This window comes from Cricetulus griseus, chromosome 2 (assembly GCF_003668045.3).
Source record: "Cricetulus griseus strain 17A/GY chromosome 2, alternate assembly CriGri-PICRH-1.0, whole genome shotgun sequence".
NCBI lineage: Eukaryota > Metazoa > Chordata > Mammalia > Rodentia > Cricetidae > Cricetulus > Cricetulus griseus.
The window spans coordinates 342795705-342815953 of record NC_048595.1 but is presented as its reverse complement, the minus strand read 5'-3'; the positions used below and the strand labels follow the sequence as shown (position 1 = coordinate 342815953).

The following is a 20249-nucleotide window of genomic DNA, read 5'->3' as shown; positions in this document are numbered from 1 at the left end:
AATTTTCTAATTTTTCTGAAATATACAGTGTACAGATTTTGTTAGACTTACACCTAAGTATTTCATTTGGGGACTAACAGAAATGTTACAGTATGTTAAATTTCAAATCCCAATTGTTTATATCTGACACATAGGAAAGAAACCTGTTTTGTTTTCTTGGTTAGGCTGGCTAGACTTTTATCACTTTTACTGATGTTTTTCAAACAGCCAACTTTGGTTCTGTTAACTTTCTATTGCTTCTCCATTTTCACTGCCATTAACATGAAGTTTCTTTTTACTTCTGTTTTCACTGTAACACAAGACAGAGATGATACTAAGAGTATACCTATTTAATTATTCATTTTTAAATGTTTTATAAACTTTGACAGTGAATTTTAATAAATAAAGAATACCTAGATCTTCTCTAAACAGCTTAATCTCAATGAAGTAAGGTGCATAAATAACCAGCAATTTGTAGCTCATAGAAATGTAGTTTATTTCATGCAAAGCTACATAATATCCTATATTTTAACAATGAATCATATAAACACTTCAAAAAGTTCATTACATCACAGTCAGTTACAATACTACAAAGGAATTGTGAGTTAATGAGTTTGTCAAAATCAAACTAAGGAACATTATGCACAGATAAGGCCAAAGATGCTAACTTACTTACTGATAGCACTTTGCAGTATTTTCCAAAGATAGATTTGAAAATGTAGTGAGAATCTACAGAAAAATAGTTAAATTTACAGCCTACTGGCCAGGTAGGAATACATCCAGTAATATCCAGTAATAAAGGCTGATGAAAGATAAAGTTGGCATCATGCACCCCAAAAATGAAGAGTTACCATTTTGAAAGTTGTGACTGGATACAATTTGAAAAGATTTATGCTCTATTTCATCTAGTCAACTGAATTATATGAAAGCAAAATACCAAGCTCTTTATCAATGCAATGTGGAAATTAGGCTTATGGTATGCTTTTCTTGGGTACTGGTGTGTGGTGCATGTATACATACATATGAAAAAACTAAGGAAATGCAGGCATGTTTCAAATCCATATCAGAATACTGCACTTTAGAATATTGTACTAAGGCAGTGTGTTGGGTCAGAACTTAAAGATGACTTTAAAACTATTTAAAAGGAATTACTACAATTACTTACTTACAAAACATTTATAAAAATTAAATACCAGGAAATAACAGCATCAATACTTAGAGATATTTTACTTTTCAATGCTATAATTTATATATTAGGTTACAGTATTTAAAAGATAGGTATACATATTTTCTATCTTCTAAAATGAGAAAAATCCTTCAAGTTGCTCCCAAAATATAGACAAAAACAAATCCATTGGATTGCTTAACAGAATAAATAAATAACACAGTCTCTTCCAACAACTCGGTGTGCCAAACAAGGAAGAGGTTAGCAGTATTCTTCTGATAAAGACAGAAGACATATGCCGTGATGCCAACTCCAAAAGCTGTGCACTTAATGCGCTGTGGATTTGCCTTACATGTCTGCCACAGTCAGCTATTCTCCCTACACTTGTGCACCAAACACAGTAAAATTCTTTTACAACATTATTTATAATCAATATAACTGCCAAAGAAAAGGTTTGAGGGGAAGAAACCAAATCATCTTTTAGGATAGTGATGACAGAATTATACCAAGTCTTATTTACTAAGAAAAATGTAAATTACAGCAATATGACACCTGATCTCAATGGATAAATCCATTGAAGTGTTGTTACACTGGCTAATCTGGAAGTGATTAGAGGTGAGCCTGCTTCCTTGGCAGTGGAAAGGAGGGTAGTGCCTACCCCATTGGGTAGAGGGCTCACAGTGCTGGGATCCAGGGGCTGGAAGTTGGGCTAAACCTGCCTAGTCTTCCAAGTCAATAGCCACAAAACGTCACTGATCCAGAAGTAAAAAAATTCAGATTTCACAAAGGCCCCTGTAACTCTTTGTTCAATTTTTAAACATGAGTATTTTTATAAGTTCCTTTTTATGATAAAATACCTCACAGTTCTTAATGTTGGGCATTTTAAAGTAATTTTATACAAATTTTTATAGCGAAAATAATTTTTACTGCAGTGCTCTCCTTAGTCACTTAAAAGAAAATGCACTGAGCTAGTATGCACCATGCTTCTATACAGACAAACACTGTTCGCTTGACCAGCAGTCTGTTTTACTACTTTAGGTACAATACTGCCATTTCAAGTAATGGGATTTAAAGTCAGAAGTAGTTCCTTTTGTCTGTACTGCTCATCAAAAATAAATGTGTACATAAGACAAACAAAGGAGAAAAATCTGTCAGCATACTAAAAGTCAATAAAGAGCGGCGAGAAGGAGGGAAGGTGGGAGAGTGGGAGGCACAAAAGAAAGGTAAACCCCTAAATATGCTTACTTCTTAGCTTTTAAAGTTAAATTTATATAGTCCATTGCACCTTGAAAATTCAAGTGTGCTATGACTTCTCAAGGACATGTTTTGTTTCTTAGTACAAATATATTTTCATCCTTGTGATTTTTTTAGACATGGCTCATTCAGAAAGTACAAATCTTACTTTATAGCCTGAACTGTAATTATAGGTTTTATTTCTCCCTTAATATGATAATCAATATACTATCAAAAACATTCTCTATGCCTTTTAAAGATATAAAATGAGGCCTATAAATAAGCATAATGAAATGTGTCCATTCTAATGCAAAAATGCACTAAAAAGTGACTCTACCACCTACACTTAATTTGGACATATACTATGCTTCGATTTTAGATTAGACAATTTAAATGGTAGAGGCCAGAAACACACCAACAAGTAACACTTCCTTTTGGATGTTTAAATGGTTGAATCTGGTCAGTTTTTATGATGGGAACTTTTCATTCTTTGACTTAAGTTTCACCGCTTGTATGAAATGAAACCCTTTTGTGGGATGGAATTATTCTAAAACTCTTGTATGATTGTGGTATGATAGCAAATATAATTATATTTATATTTTAATTCTTATTTAAAATTCTTTTACAAAATTGTACAATTAATAAAATGATTATGTAGTTTTAAGAAGTAAATTAACAATACATATAAATGATTCTTGAAATTTATAGATTTTTTTCTATAATGCTTATTTTGAGTTATTAGTTAAGTATTCTTAACTAACAATTATTTAAAAATATTGATATCGGTGATGTGGCACATGTCTTTAATCTTAGAAGGTGGGAGGAGAAGGAGGAGGATCAGAAATTCAAGGTCATCCCCAGTTATATAGACAGTTTGAGGCCAGCCTGGGCTACATGAGACCCTGTCTCAAAAAACCAAAATTTTAGATAATCCTAATCAAGTACTTATTAGTATGTAAGAAAGACATAAAAAGTACCAGAAATAATTCTTTAAGAAAATCATTTTGCACATAAAGCATGTGAACTCTGTAGTAATATTTCTGTGATTGTATCTTTATGTATTAATAAGTCTCAAAAAATAAAAATATTGTACATGCTACCAATGATTTACACAAAGTGGCTTAATAAATATTAATGTAATCCATCAGAAATAAACTCAGTCTCCCAGCATGAAATCATTGCCTTCTAAACTAAATTTACCCAGCAAAGTAACTTTTCTTGATAGTTGCGTACAAAATCCAGTAAGAGAAACGCTTTAAAAATTTGAACATTCTGGATCACTGAAACGGCAAAAATTCACTGTGGAAATAACTCAAAAGCCATAACAAGACCCAGTATTATCTGTGAAGCATACATATGTAAGCATATATATGTATGCTTCTATTAGTGTAACCTTCAAAGAAAATACCCAAATTCCTTTACACATTCCTATCTATTTGTTTAGTGCATTATCAAACTTAGTTGTAAAATTGGACCTTTCTTTTTTTCCTTCTATTCCAACAATAGCGTCTGAGTATTAAGAAAAAAAATTTAACAAAAATGTATTTAAGAAAAATATTCCAAAGTAAACCCACAGAACAAATGATGAAACACTATTTCAGGGACTTTAAACAAATTTGGGAACTTTAAAGCTTCTCAAAGACCCCTTACTGTGATAATCATCCCTTTCAAAGTACTACTTAAAAAAGTACAAACAAATAAAACAGCCCAGCAGAACCCCAGCACACAGACATCAACCTAACCCCTCACAACAGTTTCGTGAGGTAGATCAGTATGTAAGTAGCAAATACATCCTTCATTCTGAAAATGAAGAAAGTTCATTCACTGAAAGTTTCATTCACTGAAAGGTTCCATGATCTGCCCAATGTATTCCAGGAACCAATCACGAAATTATAAACAGCATTACATTATCAGTGCTCTGGTCAACCTCTTTCTGACCACATTTCACAGTAAAAGCTTATATGCGTTACGTGTCCTTGAATTAAGCAGGCTATGCAACCATCTGTTCAGAATAAATCTATCTGTTGATAATTACTTAAAGGGGGATCTATTTGAAAGGTCATAAAATGCAATTATTAAAAAAGAAAGATAATGAGGATGATGCATCCTTCCTTTCAGTACCAATATAGAACTATGTCCTCAACACTTGAGCCCTAGTAATAATTGTAAGGAAAAAGATGGGAGACTGTTCTGGACAAGTTCAAATCTGGTCATTCATGTAGAATGGATTCTTTAAGAGACACAAATACTTCAGGACCATAAAACAATCCCTGCAAACATGTTGCACTCAACCATGTTGACTTTGTAATAAAACACTTGCTCTTTAAAATGTAATACCCAAGTTTGGCTTAAATGTGAAGGTTGAAACTACCAATTTAAAATAATAAGCATGTTTAACAAAGAAATTATTACTATACATTTCTATTCTAATACATTTTTCTGTTTTTTCTAAGCTACAATTTTAGTGCTAACAATAATCATAAATGGCTTATTTTTCTTTTTACCTCTGAATAGCCAAAATAGCCAGACATTTTCTTTTCAAGGACTATTAACAGGCATCTTTTAAGTATTAGAGAACTTGGGTAACTTTTTGGATGTATATATATATATATATATATATATTATATATATATATATTATTTACCATTAATACTTATGATTTTTTTCTTGGTTGGAATGATCAGTGTCAAGTCAATATGCTAAATGCTAAAGGTGAATGTTTTTTTCTGAAATGAAAATCTTTTTATAAAGCAGTAATATCAAAACCATAAAAAGATTCAGTTACCACAAAGAATGAAAAGACTAACACATCACCAAATTAGAATACACATGCTAAAGACACTAACACTATCAATTGAAGAATAATCTTAATTATGCATGCAAAATCCCATTAATTTGTATACAGACCAGAAGAAGAGTTGTTTACATTCAGTTATGTCTCATAAGGAAGCCTTTTTTAAGATGTGAATTTTGTGAATAAGGTAATTATCTGAGGTCTCAGTTCACTTTCACTTCTTTGGGAAATGTAGGTTGAATACATTTTAATTATACCTATAAAATTGTAGTATTTAGTATGACTTATGGTTTCCTTGGACTTTAAAATAACTCCCCTTGCCGGGTGTTGGTGGCCCACACCTTTAATACCAGCACTTGGGAGGCAGAGGCAGGCAGATCTCTATGAGTTCAAGGCCAGCCTGGTCTCCAGAGCGAGTGCCAGGATAGGTTCCAAAGCTACACAGAGAAACCCTGTCTCGAAAAACCAAAAGAAAAAAAAACAAACTCCCCTGAAAGAAAAATTAACTTGAAACCAACCGTGTTCTATGCTTATCATGAATTGAATCCTTCCACTTAACTGCACTTCTAAGGGAGACACCTCAGATGGTATGTAATAAATCCTATCAGGAAAGATGATACTCTAGTCAAGCAAAAATAAGCTAACTTTGTTAAGATGTGATCCATTTTCAATGCCATTTGTGTTATCCTTAATATTCACAGGGAGAACAGAGGAATTGTAGGGCACAAAGATGTTCATAAAGGCTGAGCTGATGTGATGACATTGGTTACTTGGGCCATGAATTTCTTTAGACTTTAGATATCTTCAAATATTATGCTGGAAGACATGGAGAGATAGCGTCCACCAGGTTGATACCTAAAAGGGAAACATACAAAAATGATCTAAAATATCAAAAATAAGAGAAAAGAAAAATGAGAAAATATCAAAAGGAAGTAATTACAAAATTTGTAAAGACTGTAAAATTTATTCAGTAGCAAAAAGTAGAACCTATCTCCAGAATTATAATCCAAAAGGACTTAATTGTAAATCAACCAGCAACTGTTTTGAAGACATGCATATATATATATGCATGTATCACAGAGTGACGGACATAAACAAAGTGGGTGATGTAAGACACATTCAGGAGACTGCATAAATTTAGAGTGGCCTCAGACTCTCTTTGTTCCTCCTATCTTAGCTGCTCAAATGCTGACATTACAGGCAGGTGTCATCACATCTGGCAAAATGTCCTAATTTTTCAAAAATAAAATAATTAGAGGTTGTAAAAAGGTATAAAATGTTAAGGATATAGCTTAGTTGGTAGATGTTTGCCTAGGATATACAACTCTTTTGGCTTAACTCCCCAGTGCTAGATAAACTGAGTGTGGTGGTGCATGCCTGTAACAGGAGTTGAACTTAAGGAGATCAGATCAAAAGCATCTTCAGCTACACAGCAAGCTGGAAGGCAACCTTCTTGTATGAGACTTGGTTTCAAAAAGCAAAACAAAACAAAGGTATTAAACATTACTTCAAATTTTTGAATTAATAGTGAAAAGGAATTTTTTTCCTCTGTTGCTATGCTGAGCATGCAATTGGGGCCTTGTGCATACCAGACAAACATACTCCGCCAGACTTTATCCTTAGCCTAATATTTTTCTCATACTTAATTATCTTTTGTTTTCAAGCTCAGTACACCATTAAAATTTCAGAGGCATACTACAGTCAAGTGACCCAGCCAGAACTTACCTTCCTGATTCAGGTTCCAGAGAATCATCAGTGAATGTTTCTGCATTAAAATCCAAAGGTTCTGCATCCTGGAGAAGTTCTATTCGGTCTCTTTCAGTCCTGTTATTAGCCCTGGTGTACTTGGATGCTGCTCAGAAGAAGAAAAAAAAAAGGCTAATTCTCTATTGTCTCTTTATAGATCACAGAAAAAAAAATCAAGACTGCATCTAAATGGTGAAGACAAGAAACTTAAGTTGTTTTATTCTTAGAAAATAAGATTCAAATTATGTCAGTGTAATACAAACTAATGAGGACAATTTCTTGAGCCATTTAGCTAGTAGCTCAAAGTAGGTAGTATGAAGATTTAGAAAGTAAAAATTAGAATTTATATTGAATTATGGTATCACCATAATAAAGTTGTTTATCATTAAATCAAACCTCATTTGGTTTCATAGTGAACTTTTATTTATTTTGGCTAGAAATTTGAGATATAATCACTTCAACTCTTGAAGAAAAGACAATATTTTTCTATATAGCAAGAAAAAGTGCAATGCTGGCCAACAAAAATAAAATATATGTTTATATTTACTTTGAATATCCACCATATTAAAAAGTAAAAAGATACTGCTGAAAATAATTTATCTACTCTTAACCTAATAGATTTAAAATATTGCAAATACAGAGGAATCTATATCACAAGTGTTAGTGGTCCCAAGTGGGTAATGGTTGCCATGTAGGTCATTACAGAGTCAGTAAGTCTACCTTTTCCACATGAATTTCTTACAAACAATTTACATTATCCAAGTCTTCATTTAGGCAGCCAAGTATCTTTAAAAAAAATATGGGACTGGAAAGATGGCTCAGCTGTCATGGGCATTTGCTGCTCTTTAAAAGGACCAGAGTTCAGTTCCCAGCACCCATGTCACATAGCTACAGGGGAATCTGATGCCCTCTGCAGTGCACTCAAGTGCATGCACATATACAACCCACATATACATACACAGAGATTAAAAGATTCAACTTTATGAAACAGTTCTTTTGGAAAACTTAGACAAGATGTTTGTATCATATTTTTGTCTTCTTGGTCTCTTTCTTAATGTGGTGATGCAATATTATGAAAATATCTATTACATTTTAAGAGACTGAAACCTTTGCTGGACCTCCCAGCCAGTGTTAATAACACACCCCGAGGTCACTTCTATTGCTATCCTATGTGTACTCAGTCTGTTCATTTAAGACAGCAATGTAACAATCTTACTGGCTTTGGATTTCCCATGTAATCAATTTTTACATCTTAGGGTATTACATAGCTATAATCTTAAGTCATATACTCATCCATGTCCCTGACCAGGGACAATGTATGTGTATCATTTGTTAAAAGCAGTAAATACAAAGGTTGAAAGAAATCTGCTAAAATGAATATCTATCCATGGATATTGGTTGATAAATATTGATGTTTGAGGTACTGTTTGTTATTTGGGTCTGTTGGGATCAGATGGAACCAGTGACTGAATTCTTTGAAAAACTGTTCAAGATTTCTGTAAAACAGCCAGGTGGTAGTGGTGTACACCTTTAATAACAACACTAGGGAGGCAGAGGCAGATGGATTTTTGTGAGCTCGAAGCCAGCCTGGTATACAGAGCTAGTTCCAGGATAGCCAAGGATACACAGAGAAACTGTAGTATCCTATTCCTTCCCTAGGTGATTCTTTCTATGCTGGTCAATAAATACATAATAAACCCTTTGTTACACACACACACACACACACACACACACACACACACACACACACACACACACACACATACCCTTGGAAAGACACACCTTCACACAGGGACAAATTCACAAGGCAGCCTTCAGGCAGGTGTAGATTCAGACTCATACCATAGACAGACAGAGGATGGAAGCCAGTAAGTATGAAGTAGAGAATTCAAATCTGGAATCATTCTAAGTTAAATGAGTCCATGGAAAAGTGCTTTTCTTTTTTTTTCTTAATTTGACATCAAGGCATTATTGGTGACTCAAAGTTAATCATGAATGTGTTTAGTCCATTCACCCTAAGTCTATTCATTGTTTCTCTCATGCATTTATTCCTGTAGCAAATAGTGGTTCTCCAACTCACTATCCAATGCTTTCTAAACAAAATTAACATATCATGCTTCTTATCATTGAACATTGCGAAACTGAGCTGGTTCTCAATTAGAAGCTTTATCCCTACTGACTAATGCTAATGCCATAGTGTTGGGAGGTACTATTCATGTTACTGGAGGAGAAAAGTAACCATCCATCTTATCCCACTTTGAAACCTGTGAGTTCCAACAGCAACCTGTCTGAAAAATACACCCATTGGTGCAACAGTGGCATAAATGTTATGGGAGGAGCCAAATACTATTTTTAAAATTCAGTTTAAGGTTTGTTGCACATAATAGAACCCATATTTGACACCACTAAAGTGACAAAGAAACTGAAACTGGATAGGTGATGGACCCTAGGGGAAAATCTACTATTATTATTCTAAGTGAATATAGCAATAAAATGACTACTAATGACATATTTCTATTTCCATCGATTGGTGCACTGCTGAACCCTCAGCAGCAGAGGAGCTTTGTAGAATGAATTGTAATTGGTCTTAATAATAAAAACCCAGAGTCAGATATTGGGAAAAATGCTGAACGATCAGAGAAGTAAAGGAGCCAGTCATTAAAGTTCTTACATCTACAAAATCCTCAGAATGAAAAGGAGCTGAGCTCCTGTCTCCTCCTATCTTACATCCTCTCTTCACCCAGCCATATCACTTCCTGTCTCCACCTCCCTAGTGCTGGGATTAAAGACATGATATCCCAAGTGCTGGGATCAAAGGTCTGTGCCACCACAGCCTGGTCTCTATAGTTAACTAGTGACTAGCTCCACCTTCTGATCTTCAGGAAAGCCTTATTTGTTAGAGCGCAAACAAAATATCACCACAGAGCTTCTTCGTGCAGTAATTAATATAGAGATTCACAATTGGACAATTTGCAGAGAGTGAAAGACTCTGAGGTACTGATCCCTAAGTAGGATATTGTTATATCACTCCCCTCTCCTCAAAGTTCAGGAACCTATGCAGAAGAGGGGGCGGTAAGATTGCAAGAGCCAGAGTTGTTGAATGTCTCCAAGAACATCTTCCAGACACAATAGAGCTGATGCACACATTAACTCACACAGACCATGATAGAATGTGCACATGTTCATAGTGGACAAAATCCCAGCATGCAGAAGGAAAGGCAGGCACAAAGTCCCACCCATAACCAAGATGCTATTTGTAACTGACAGTTGCTACAAGAGAGAAAATCGTTTTCCTCAAATGGAGTGACAATGGGTCTATCTACCGAACTCCAGGGCAGGTATCATGCTCACCAAAGGTTGGCCAACACAAAACATACTTTACGGTGTTTGGTTGGTTGGTTGGTTTTAATTTTTTTAAGTGTTTATTTTTTCTTCTTATGTATTTATGATCTGGGAGGAGATGGGAAAGTAGTAAGAATATGATCAAAATATATTGTATGAATATTTAAAATAATAAAAAGTAAAATTAAAAAATATCATGTCTCTTCTCAAGTTAAAAATGTTACCAACAATAAAAAATCCATACTTGTGAACATGACAGTATCTGTTTTTGAACTCTCTGGGGTCTGTCTTCTGAGCCTCCTCATCCTTAAACTCTAGTCATGAGAAAAACACACCTTCCCAAACATTCTCTTCCATCACTATGTCTTACTGTTTTTCAAATTAAAACCCTCTTCATCTGGGTAACTATCCTTCACTTCTAAATACTCAGCTCAATTTTTTATTACAGAAATATTTGGTATAAATATCCATTCCTAAAACACAACACTTTTTCTATTCCCCAAGGTAATTTCCTTCAGCATAAGGTGTGTATTCTTTGGTAATAACTCTCATTAGACATGTGCAACATCATTGGAGTCTGCCATTAAAATATTTCTAACATTTCCATTTAGTTCCTTTTTAAAATTTCCAGCTGCCTGGTGAAATTCTCCATCTTTTTAAGCATGTTATCCAAACTCCCCACTATATCTTTTAACATACTAATTAGTTATTTTCATCAATGAGCTGAATGATAATTCTAATTCTTGAGTCACATTTAGGCCTAGTATGTTTACTTTTTCCTATTTTGAAGATGGGCCATATCTTACTTTCTTATATTCCTCAGAACCTTTTGTTACAGCAGGCATTTCATTGGAAAGAATATAGAAGTTCAGTTCAATGGGGCACATCTCTTTTTATTGGCTTACCCATGTTGAGGGACTGAATTAATCTAATGTACCTATTGTGAATTCAGACTTTGCCTTAGTTATCTTAAGTCTCTACACATTTCAGTTTTTCTTTGAGTGTAGATGGCTCTCAAATGCAAATGGATGTTTTCAGTACTTGTCCACTCTCAGACCATTAAAAGGATACCCATGCTTCTGGTCCTCCTCTACAGCACATTATTGCTGTGTAAATGAACAGCTGGGTGGGAGAGGATGCTCAGATTTCCTGCTTCAGCCTCAATCGCAAACAAAACTTTATTCACAGAAGCCTTAGCAGTGCAGCTTCTTCAGCAATATCTCATCTTCTCCAAAGACAAAACTTTGTCTCCTACAGTGTAAAGTTCTATGCAAAAACAGGGTTCCTGGCATCTTCCCAAGGGCAAAGGGCTTGTTTCTTCCTTGTGTCAGTGTCACACAGAGGTTTCTTAACTCACACCAGTGGTAGGGGGCTTATAGCTAACTTAAGTCCTTTCCTAAATTATGAACATCCTGGGAACAAGAAATTTATTTTTTTTCTCACTGTATACACTGGAAAGCACTTGAATATGAGTTAGCCAATACTTATAAAAATAAATGAGCAACTTACATTAACGGGTAGAAAAGCAAAGATAACTCAAGATAAATAGCAGAAATAAGTACCTTCTTAGAACATGCCTTGGAAATAATTTGGTTATTTAGATTCATATACTTACAACTACTTATCTGATGTCCATTTCCCCTTCCTTGTACACACTAAGGGCTATGACAAAGGGAAGTCACTGTGGACATATTTGTGAGTCCAGAGATGGGTATGGTTTTGGTTTACATGTAGCACAAACATTAAGAAAGCAATTCCTAAGAAAACTAGGAAATAAGCTACTTACACCAATTGGTAGTAGTATCTGAGAAATTTGGCTCTTTGGGGTCAGGATGAACATTTCTGTTCCTAGTGGAATCTTCTCTGTTGTGTCCATAACGTTCTTTCCACTCCTAGGGCAAGCAGCCCAATCAAATATGTAACAAAAGTTATACAGTCAACATTCTATATGCAGAGTAACATAACCATTTTTCATGAGAAATTCATTGGAAATCAGAATAATTTTAACAGCGTCTTTAGAATCAATTTTTATAACTTAATTTTTAACAAAAACATTTTGCTGGTTATGATTATATTAACATAGTCTATCTAAAACTTCAAAAACACATGATAGCAAGCTTACCTTGACCATGTAAAAGTTATAATGTTAAAAAACCTTTTACTTGAGCAAGCTACAAATACTAGAGATCTGATAAGTCATTTTTTTTTCTTGTAACTAACATTGTATACAAGTATAACAAAACTGACTCATAAAGACTTAGGAGTTATCATGAAAAACAGTATGGTCTCGTTAACTGAGATTCTATACATTATAGTTATTTAATTGGAATGGTCATTTGAGAGCCACCTATTCAGTGTTTTGTACAAGCAGGGATATATTCATGCTAGATACTTTTGGCACTTTGAATGCATTATTTTTTATATTTATGTAGTCAGTCTATTACAATTTTGGTAAACTGTAGAAGTTAGAAATCTTAATACAGTGTTTTTCAACTTTCCTAATGCTGCCACCCTTCAATAAAATTCTTCATGTTGTGGTACCCCCAACTTTAAAATTAGCTCCATCACTACTTCATAATTATAGTTTTGCTACTGTTATGAATTGCAGTGTAAATATCTGATATGTGATTCCTGTGAAAGGATCATTTGACCCCAGGGGTCATGACCCACAGATTGAGAACCACTGTCCTAATAGAAGGTGAAATCTATCTCCAGCAATGTCTACTGTTTGGTTCTAATTAAAAATAAAGAACACATCTACTTTTGAAATAATGAACAAATCTACCAATCTTTTAAAAAATACTTTTTTTTTATTTTGAGACATAGTCATACTATGCTTTAGTGGGCCTTAAACTTGCAATGTAGACTAGGCTGGCCTAGCACTCAGAGATCTGCCTGTCTCTGCCTCTGTGCTGGGATTAAAGGTATGTGCCACCATACCCAATATACAAATCTTCTTTTACATGGCATATACTAGAACATGCAAAGACAACTATGATATTTCCTCTTAGTTACTTTCCAGAGTAAACATGTCACTGTTAAAACATTATAGAAATTGTAAATAGATTTTCTTTCTTTTTTTCATCCTCTCAAGGAAGATTGTCTCAGCAAATGGAGAACTCAAGAGAAATTAAAGAGGAAAATAAAAATGCCACATTAAAAAGCATATTAATTTTCAAGCAACCCAAATATTTTATTAACAAAGTTGCATGAATTTATCCACTGAATAGTGTGTATACATAATTTAGTCAGCAAACTGATGGATGTTGGACTCAAGTTAAGTTGCTACTAATGACTTTTTAAAAGAACAAATCTGACAGGATAATGTGTATATGTAAAAGTATTAAAATTCCCCCTTCTTAAAAAAAAATACACCCAGAGATGGAGAGATGGCTCAGTAGTTAAGAGTACTTGCTCTTCCAAATGAATGGAAGTTCAATTCTTAGCAGTCTGTAATTCCAGTTCTAGGTGGCCAATGCCCTCTTGTGTACTCTGAACACCAGTTATGTACATGGTTCAAAGGCATGCACTCAGGCAAAACACTCTCACACATTAAAGGGAAAAAACATCCTTTGCCATTTACCTATTGTTTCCCATCTTCAACCACTCATTCCAAGTAAGATTCTTAGGTTGTTTCCTAGATGTTTCAGTTAACAGTAATTTAATAAAATAATGTACTTACTCTTCTTCTATTTTCACCTTCCTCTTGCCTTTGCCTTTTTCTTTTCTCTAAAGATAAGAAAAACAGTCTCATATTGAGTATAACATGGTTTAATTAGATACAGAGTAACCGAAGCAAGGAGAGCAGACCATAGTATCTCCAGTTTACTACACAATTAAAGCAATAGGTTACTGTTAAAAAGGGCCTGGAAGTCATGTAATTCAATCTTGTCTGTAATTCAAATATATAAAAAATAAAAAAACTAAAAAAAAAAAAAAAGGGCCTGGAAGTTAACCACATGACATAGGTGATGTTTCCCAGTTTTGCTAGATATGGCTTTGTAGCCTGTCTACCTTTAGAGAAGAATCTCCGGCCTCATGGTGATCTCAAATTTGTTTTTCTGTAGCTTTTATTCTCATTTGGACATTTCTTTTAGGTTAGATTTATACTTTTTGTATAATTCTGTTCTCTTATAAGCTCTTCAGGTTATACGTGCAGTGCTTGGGGCTCTTTTCCCCTTAAGATAGTCTACAGAATAGTGATTTTGTCAATATCTCCCAAGTTACCATTCTAATATTAGGGAGGGGAGGTGCTATGCCAAATGCAGAATTATAGCATCAAATAGATACTACTTACCTAGAAGAGCATGTGAAAGCTAGATTCTGGAGACTAAGAAACAATGTCCCCACCCATCCTAATACCACTTGAACAAAAGAAAACTTAATATTTTCTACTTTGTGAATGGGTTTTGGGAAAGCTCTATATATTTTAATAGTACTCACATTCTCATACCAATGATCATTATATTCCAAGAAGGAAAAGACAGCTTGAATAATTTCACACATAGTAGCAAACAAATTAACTCTAAACTAATAAGCTTTACAGTTGTATAGAACTTGGCAAATATGTTTCAAGACAAAGACTTAAACAGCTCTACTATAGTTTTGATCTTGGACATCCCTAAAGTCTTGGTCACCAGGTTGTGCTTCTGTTGGCAGGTGGTGGAGCTTTTAAAGTAAGGGCCTAGTGGAAGAAAGTTAAGTCACTGGGGGAAACTGAGATTACGGGACTACATCAACTTCCTGTGTCTATATTGGTTCTATATGATAAACTGGCTTGCTCTCTTACGTATTACTCTGGTTGAAGGGCAAGTGACTATAGACTGAAATCACTAAAACTGGGAATTGAAAGAAGCTGTCTTTCCTCCCTGCAAACCACCTCAGGTATTTTGTCACAAACTCCAAGATCATAAGTGGTTATTATCTAGTTGCAGATAAACTAACAATTTATGCTGCAGAATGTCTTCACCATAAATCTTACATTACATATATATTTTAGGTTAAACCACTGTATTTCTTTTTTAAAATTAAAAAAGGTTTATGTACTTTTTTTATTCTTCTCTCATATATTACATCCTAATTGCAGTTTCCCCTCCCTCCTCTCTACCCAGTCCCTCCTCCAAGCTCCGGACTCCCACAGATCTCCTCCTCCTCTTTCTCTTCAGAAAAGGGCAGACCTCTCAGGGATATCAACCAATCATGGCATATTCAGTCATAATAAAACTAGGCACATCCTCTCACATTAAGGCTGCACAAGGTAACCCAGTAGGAGGAAAAAGGCCCACTGTGTTTCTTAAAATGGAGAAAAATTATACGCAAATTTTGCAAACATTAATTTTTGTTTGAGTCTTAGCACTTAAAACTGTCCCTTTATTTATCTTAAAATAACAAATCTTACCTCGTCTGATTAGTTCTTTTCCTTCATCAACTAGATCTGATGTCATATCATTATCTCCCATGAACTGCTGGAAACCAAGCAGATTCAAACAACGGGTTCCCAAACTAATGGAAGCAGATTTCAAAACAGTAAGCATTATTTCACTTTGTAAATAGTTTGATAAATTGATCTTTACTATTGTCACCCCCAGAAGAAACCATGATTATTAGTTTCATGGCAAGTTGCATAGCAATGCAGTTAGTCATTCTTAACAAGGCACTTCTTTCTCTTCCTTTTAAAAATGTTTATGTGCAGCCTTGTATGAAATTTCATGCCTATAATCGCAATTTTTGGTGGAGTGAGGCAGAAGGATTGTCATGAGTTTAAGGCTAGCTGAGGCTACAGTGAAACTATGTCTCAAACAAAATAAACTTAATGTTGCATATTTCACTCAGTAGAGTAAGACTTCTTATATTTACAGAGAAGTAAACAGGCCAAACTATCAGCACATCTTTAGAAAATAATTATACTAGAATGTTAAGCAATAGCTATAATAAAATAAACTTGTTCTTTTAAAAATATTCAAAGAGCAGTTATAATACCCCCAAAATACATATAAAAATTAGTGTTTCTACATAAAGAGATTTCTTGTTTAGAAAATCTTTTGGTTTCTGAGACATGGTGCCAATCTGGAGTTCAGGCTGTTCTAGAATTCACTATATGGAATAGGCTGGCCTCAAACTCATGGTGACCCTCCTCCCTCAGCCTCTCAAGTGCTGTGACTGCAAGATTTAGACACCCTGCTTGGCTTAGGAATACCTCAATTATGCAAATTTTAATGTTATGCTTTGTTGTCCCTCAACAATTAAACAGTTTCTATTATATAATATAAATGATAATTATATCTTGTCTGGAGGCTAGTTACTTAAAATGTTATTTGGCATTTTAATCTGATTGTCATATAGGACACGTGTACCATGGCACACAAGGGAGGAAGCAATACATACTGCTAAGATCCTATTATGGATCACACAATTCCTACTGTGGCCCTAAAACCACAGTCAGTGAAAAGACATATGCCTTAGCCCTGAAAATAGAGCAAAAAAGCTAAAAAGGGCCAGTGAAAGAAACACAGTTTGGCCATGAAACCAGGACCAACTCTGCCCCTGACCAACTAACCAATCCCTGAGCAGGAAAACTAACCAATCTCTGAGCAGAAAAAACTTCTCCGTGGGGAAAACTCCACCCCTAAAAAAGCCCTATATAAGTCCCTCTGTCTGTTCAATTGCGGGCTGTGCTTTCCCACCCTGGCAGAGGCAGCCTCTCTCCTGGATTCCTTCTTCCCAAATAAATCTTTCTCAAAAGAGTCTTGGGTGAAGATCTTCATTCGTCAGCACAGAATAGAAGAACCTTACTGAGACATCCCTTAGAGGACTGAGTAGAAAAAAAACCTTACTGAGACCCTGGGTGGGGTTCGGGGTGGGGGTGGGGCTGAGCAAGGATGAGCAGAAAAAAAAAAAAACCAACTTCACTGGAGCTGGAGGAGATTGCTACATTTCCGCAAAGGATTCCCCTTTAGCAGAGTGAAGAGGAAAAGACAACATCTCGAGCCAGAGAGAAGTGGTGCTCTGCTAGTAAGCTCTTAAGCTCTCCCTGGGAGAAGAGCAGGATTGCTATACCCTGCAGGGAGACCATCTCCAATCGCATCCCAGCTTTAGGTTATCACCCTACTTCCCAACAAGTCAGAATACCTTTCCCTACAGAGCTGAGCTGTCCTATAGTGGCTCTAGGTATAGCCTGGCTTCCCAGTAAGTCAGGATACCTTTGCAACTCCAGAGCTATAACACTCAGTTGCTTACACTATAACCCTAAGAAATAAATATGTATCCTTTACATGCATGGAAACACAACTGAGGGGCTAGAGAAAGATATGTGTATGAAGAAAGGAAAACAACTGTTAAAGTGAAAATCTCTGATTTCTGCTAAGAAATGTATAAATATCTGACTAACTCAGAATGTATGCATGCCTTTGAGGAAAGCTCCTTTCTTTGAGAGAAACTCACATTAGCATGTTAAGATTACTATGCAGCTCAGGCTGCTCTCAAAAAGGCAGGATCTTCCTGGTTACAACATATACCACACACCACCACTCCCAGCTTAGAAAGAACCTTTCATGATTTTGCTTCTTTTTTGGTGTGTGTGTGTGTGTGTGTGTGTGTGTGTGCAATGCTGCTGGTGATCAAACCTAGGATTCTGGGCGTTCTAGGTAAATACATCATTGAGCTACACCTCTAGCCCCATAATGATTATTTTTTAACAATATCCTTTCTGATTTCTTATATTAATATTTTATATTTGACAAAGCACTATCCTATTTATATTATTTTGAGCCATAGAGTCATTTGATCTCAAAATGCAAATATTCCCAATATGACAACTAGCAGGAAAAGATGCACTTAAGTTCATGATATTCCATTAATACTTTTATAAAACTTTTAAATAAGTAAACATATAATCAAAACAGCATTAAATATATAAAGTCCGCTATTGTTTTTCTACCTTAAAGGCAAAACTCAAAACAACAGTTTTAGTGTCAGCTCATGTTAATATTTTTATCTTATTTTACTTTATGTTTTTGTCTTAAAACAGGGTCTTATTATATAGGGTCTATATTATATAATATATTATATTATATATATTATAAACAGGGTCTATATTATATATAAAACAGGTCTTATTATATAGTCCAAGATGACTTAGAACTTGGGGTCCTCCTGTCTTATCCTACAAAACCCTGGGACTGTAGACATGTGCCATGATACTCAGCTAAGTCTTGCTTTAAATTATAATCTTTTAGCTATTTTATCAAAAAGTAAAAATGTTTAACTTGGTAGAGAATTTAAACAACATGCTTGCTTATTACCCTAATATTAGTATGTTGATATGTTGTTTATAGTATTAATGTACTAATAACATAGGACTTAAATAAAAGTTAATAAAACTTTCTTTCATTAGAAAAGCAAATTGAAAGAACCCCTGACCAAATTGGAGCTTGGGAGTAGGGAAAGGAAGGAGAGTCTTCATCCAGTTGCTGTTCGAGGCAGAAACAGACACACACAGCTAACCACTGAACCATACTACTGGAATTCAGTTGTGGAGAGGGAGGAGGGTTGAGCAAAGGAGCAAAGGAGAGACCTGTAGAAACAGTGGACCTGACCAAGTGATAAAATGGAGATCCTAGTCATAAAGCTAGGGAAACAGCATTGAAACAAACCAAACCCTCTGAATGTGGGTACCAGCTAGGAGCCCAAGACAGTCTATGGCTCCTCTAACAGGGGAGCCAGTCTTTATCCCTAGAGCACAAATGGACTTTGGGAGCCCATTCCCTATGGAGGGATACTATTGCAGCCCAGATACAGCAAGGAGAGTCTAGACTCTCAATATGATAGACCTTGAAGGTCCTTGGTAGAGGGCCTCACTATCCCTGGGGAGGTGTCGGGGGAGTGGGGGAGGGGGAGTTGGGTGGGTTGGGTGGCTAACATGGGAGGAGATGGGAGGAGGGGAGGGCGAGGGAATGGGGGGATGGATATGTAAATATGAGTAATTAAAATAATAAAAAGAAAAGCAAATTGATTTATATTAATGTTTTTATAAATTTGGACATTTCTTGGGACATTGAAGCAGTAAGCAGGGGCAGGAGTATAAGTGTGTGGAATGTGTAATGAGAAAGTAAGAGACAGGGTGCTAAGGCAAGCATATGTTTCCATTAACTTTTTCTAAAATTAAGAATGTGATATATGTATGGAATTAATATGGTTATACACAATCTCTACTTTCCCCCTCCAATTTGTCATCATACTTCCTAACACCTCCCCACATAACTTGGCATCTTTTTCTAAAACAATAATCCACTAAATCCAATGAGTGCTTCCCATATATGCAGGGATGTAGGGCTAGCCACTGGAGCATGGGAAACCTACCTCAGCCTCAAAGAAGAATGTCTCCTTTCCAGAGCATTTATCAACTGCCAAACGATCCTCAGGCTGGGTGGGGCCTGGAGATCAATCCCTATCTCTGCAGGCACTACTGCTGACTTGATCTTGTATAGGTCTTGTATGGGTAACTATGGCTGGTATGAGTTCATTACTATAACAGCTTTAACCCCTTTGAATCTACCTTTACAAAGACTCTATAATCTTCTGAGTCCACAAGAAGAGTAGCCTGTGCACCTTCTAGGCATAGAGAAGTTTTTCGCTTCAAACTTTATCCATATTTCCTGATTATAAGTGTTCCCTTTGTGTTGGCTATCATCTGCAGGATTTAGAACCCAGGAACAATTATGGGAAAAACCCAAAACTGTGTTACAGTAATGAAGGTAGATATGAAAGGGTATTATAAACCATGCTGGTTGTCAGCATCAGAGACCAGGACTTTACCATCCTGCAATTAATCTTATCACTGTAGCCTACCTAACTGTAACAGAATGACTCAAACACTCAAAAGGGCCCTTCAAACTACCCTTGTTCTCATAACCTCCCAAAACACAAATAACTAAAACCAAGCCAGTAAATATTCAAGGGAGTTTTAAGGGGAAAGGATATTTATATCCAACT

The 20249-nt window shown here is 35.4% G+C and overlaps 1 protein-coding gene across 3 annotated transcripts in view; it reads right to left on the bottom strand.

Annotated features, from left to right (window-relative positions):
• Positions 1-454: 454 nt before the first annotated feature.
• The window catches only part of Lmbrd2 (LMBR1 domain containing 2), a 63746-nt gene continuing 43951 nt past the window's right edge, over positions 455-20249 (bottom strand). For all 3 annotated transcript variants that reach the window (XM_035440602.1, XM_027401302.2, XM_027401303.2), the window contains 5 exons: positions 15658-15761; positions 13942-13988; positions 12046-12151; positions 6897-7023; positions 455-6026 (listed from right to left, as the gene is read on the bottom strand). In XM_035440602.1, the coding sequence (XP_035296493.1) occupies positions 5966-6026; positions 6897-7023; positions 12046-12151; positions 13942-13988; positions 15658-15761 (445 nt within the window). In that variant the 3' untranslated portion in view covers positions 455-5965. The remainder of the gene's footprint in view (positions 6027-6896; positions 7024-12045; positions 12152-13941; positions 13989-15657; positions 15762-20249) is intronic.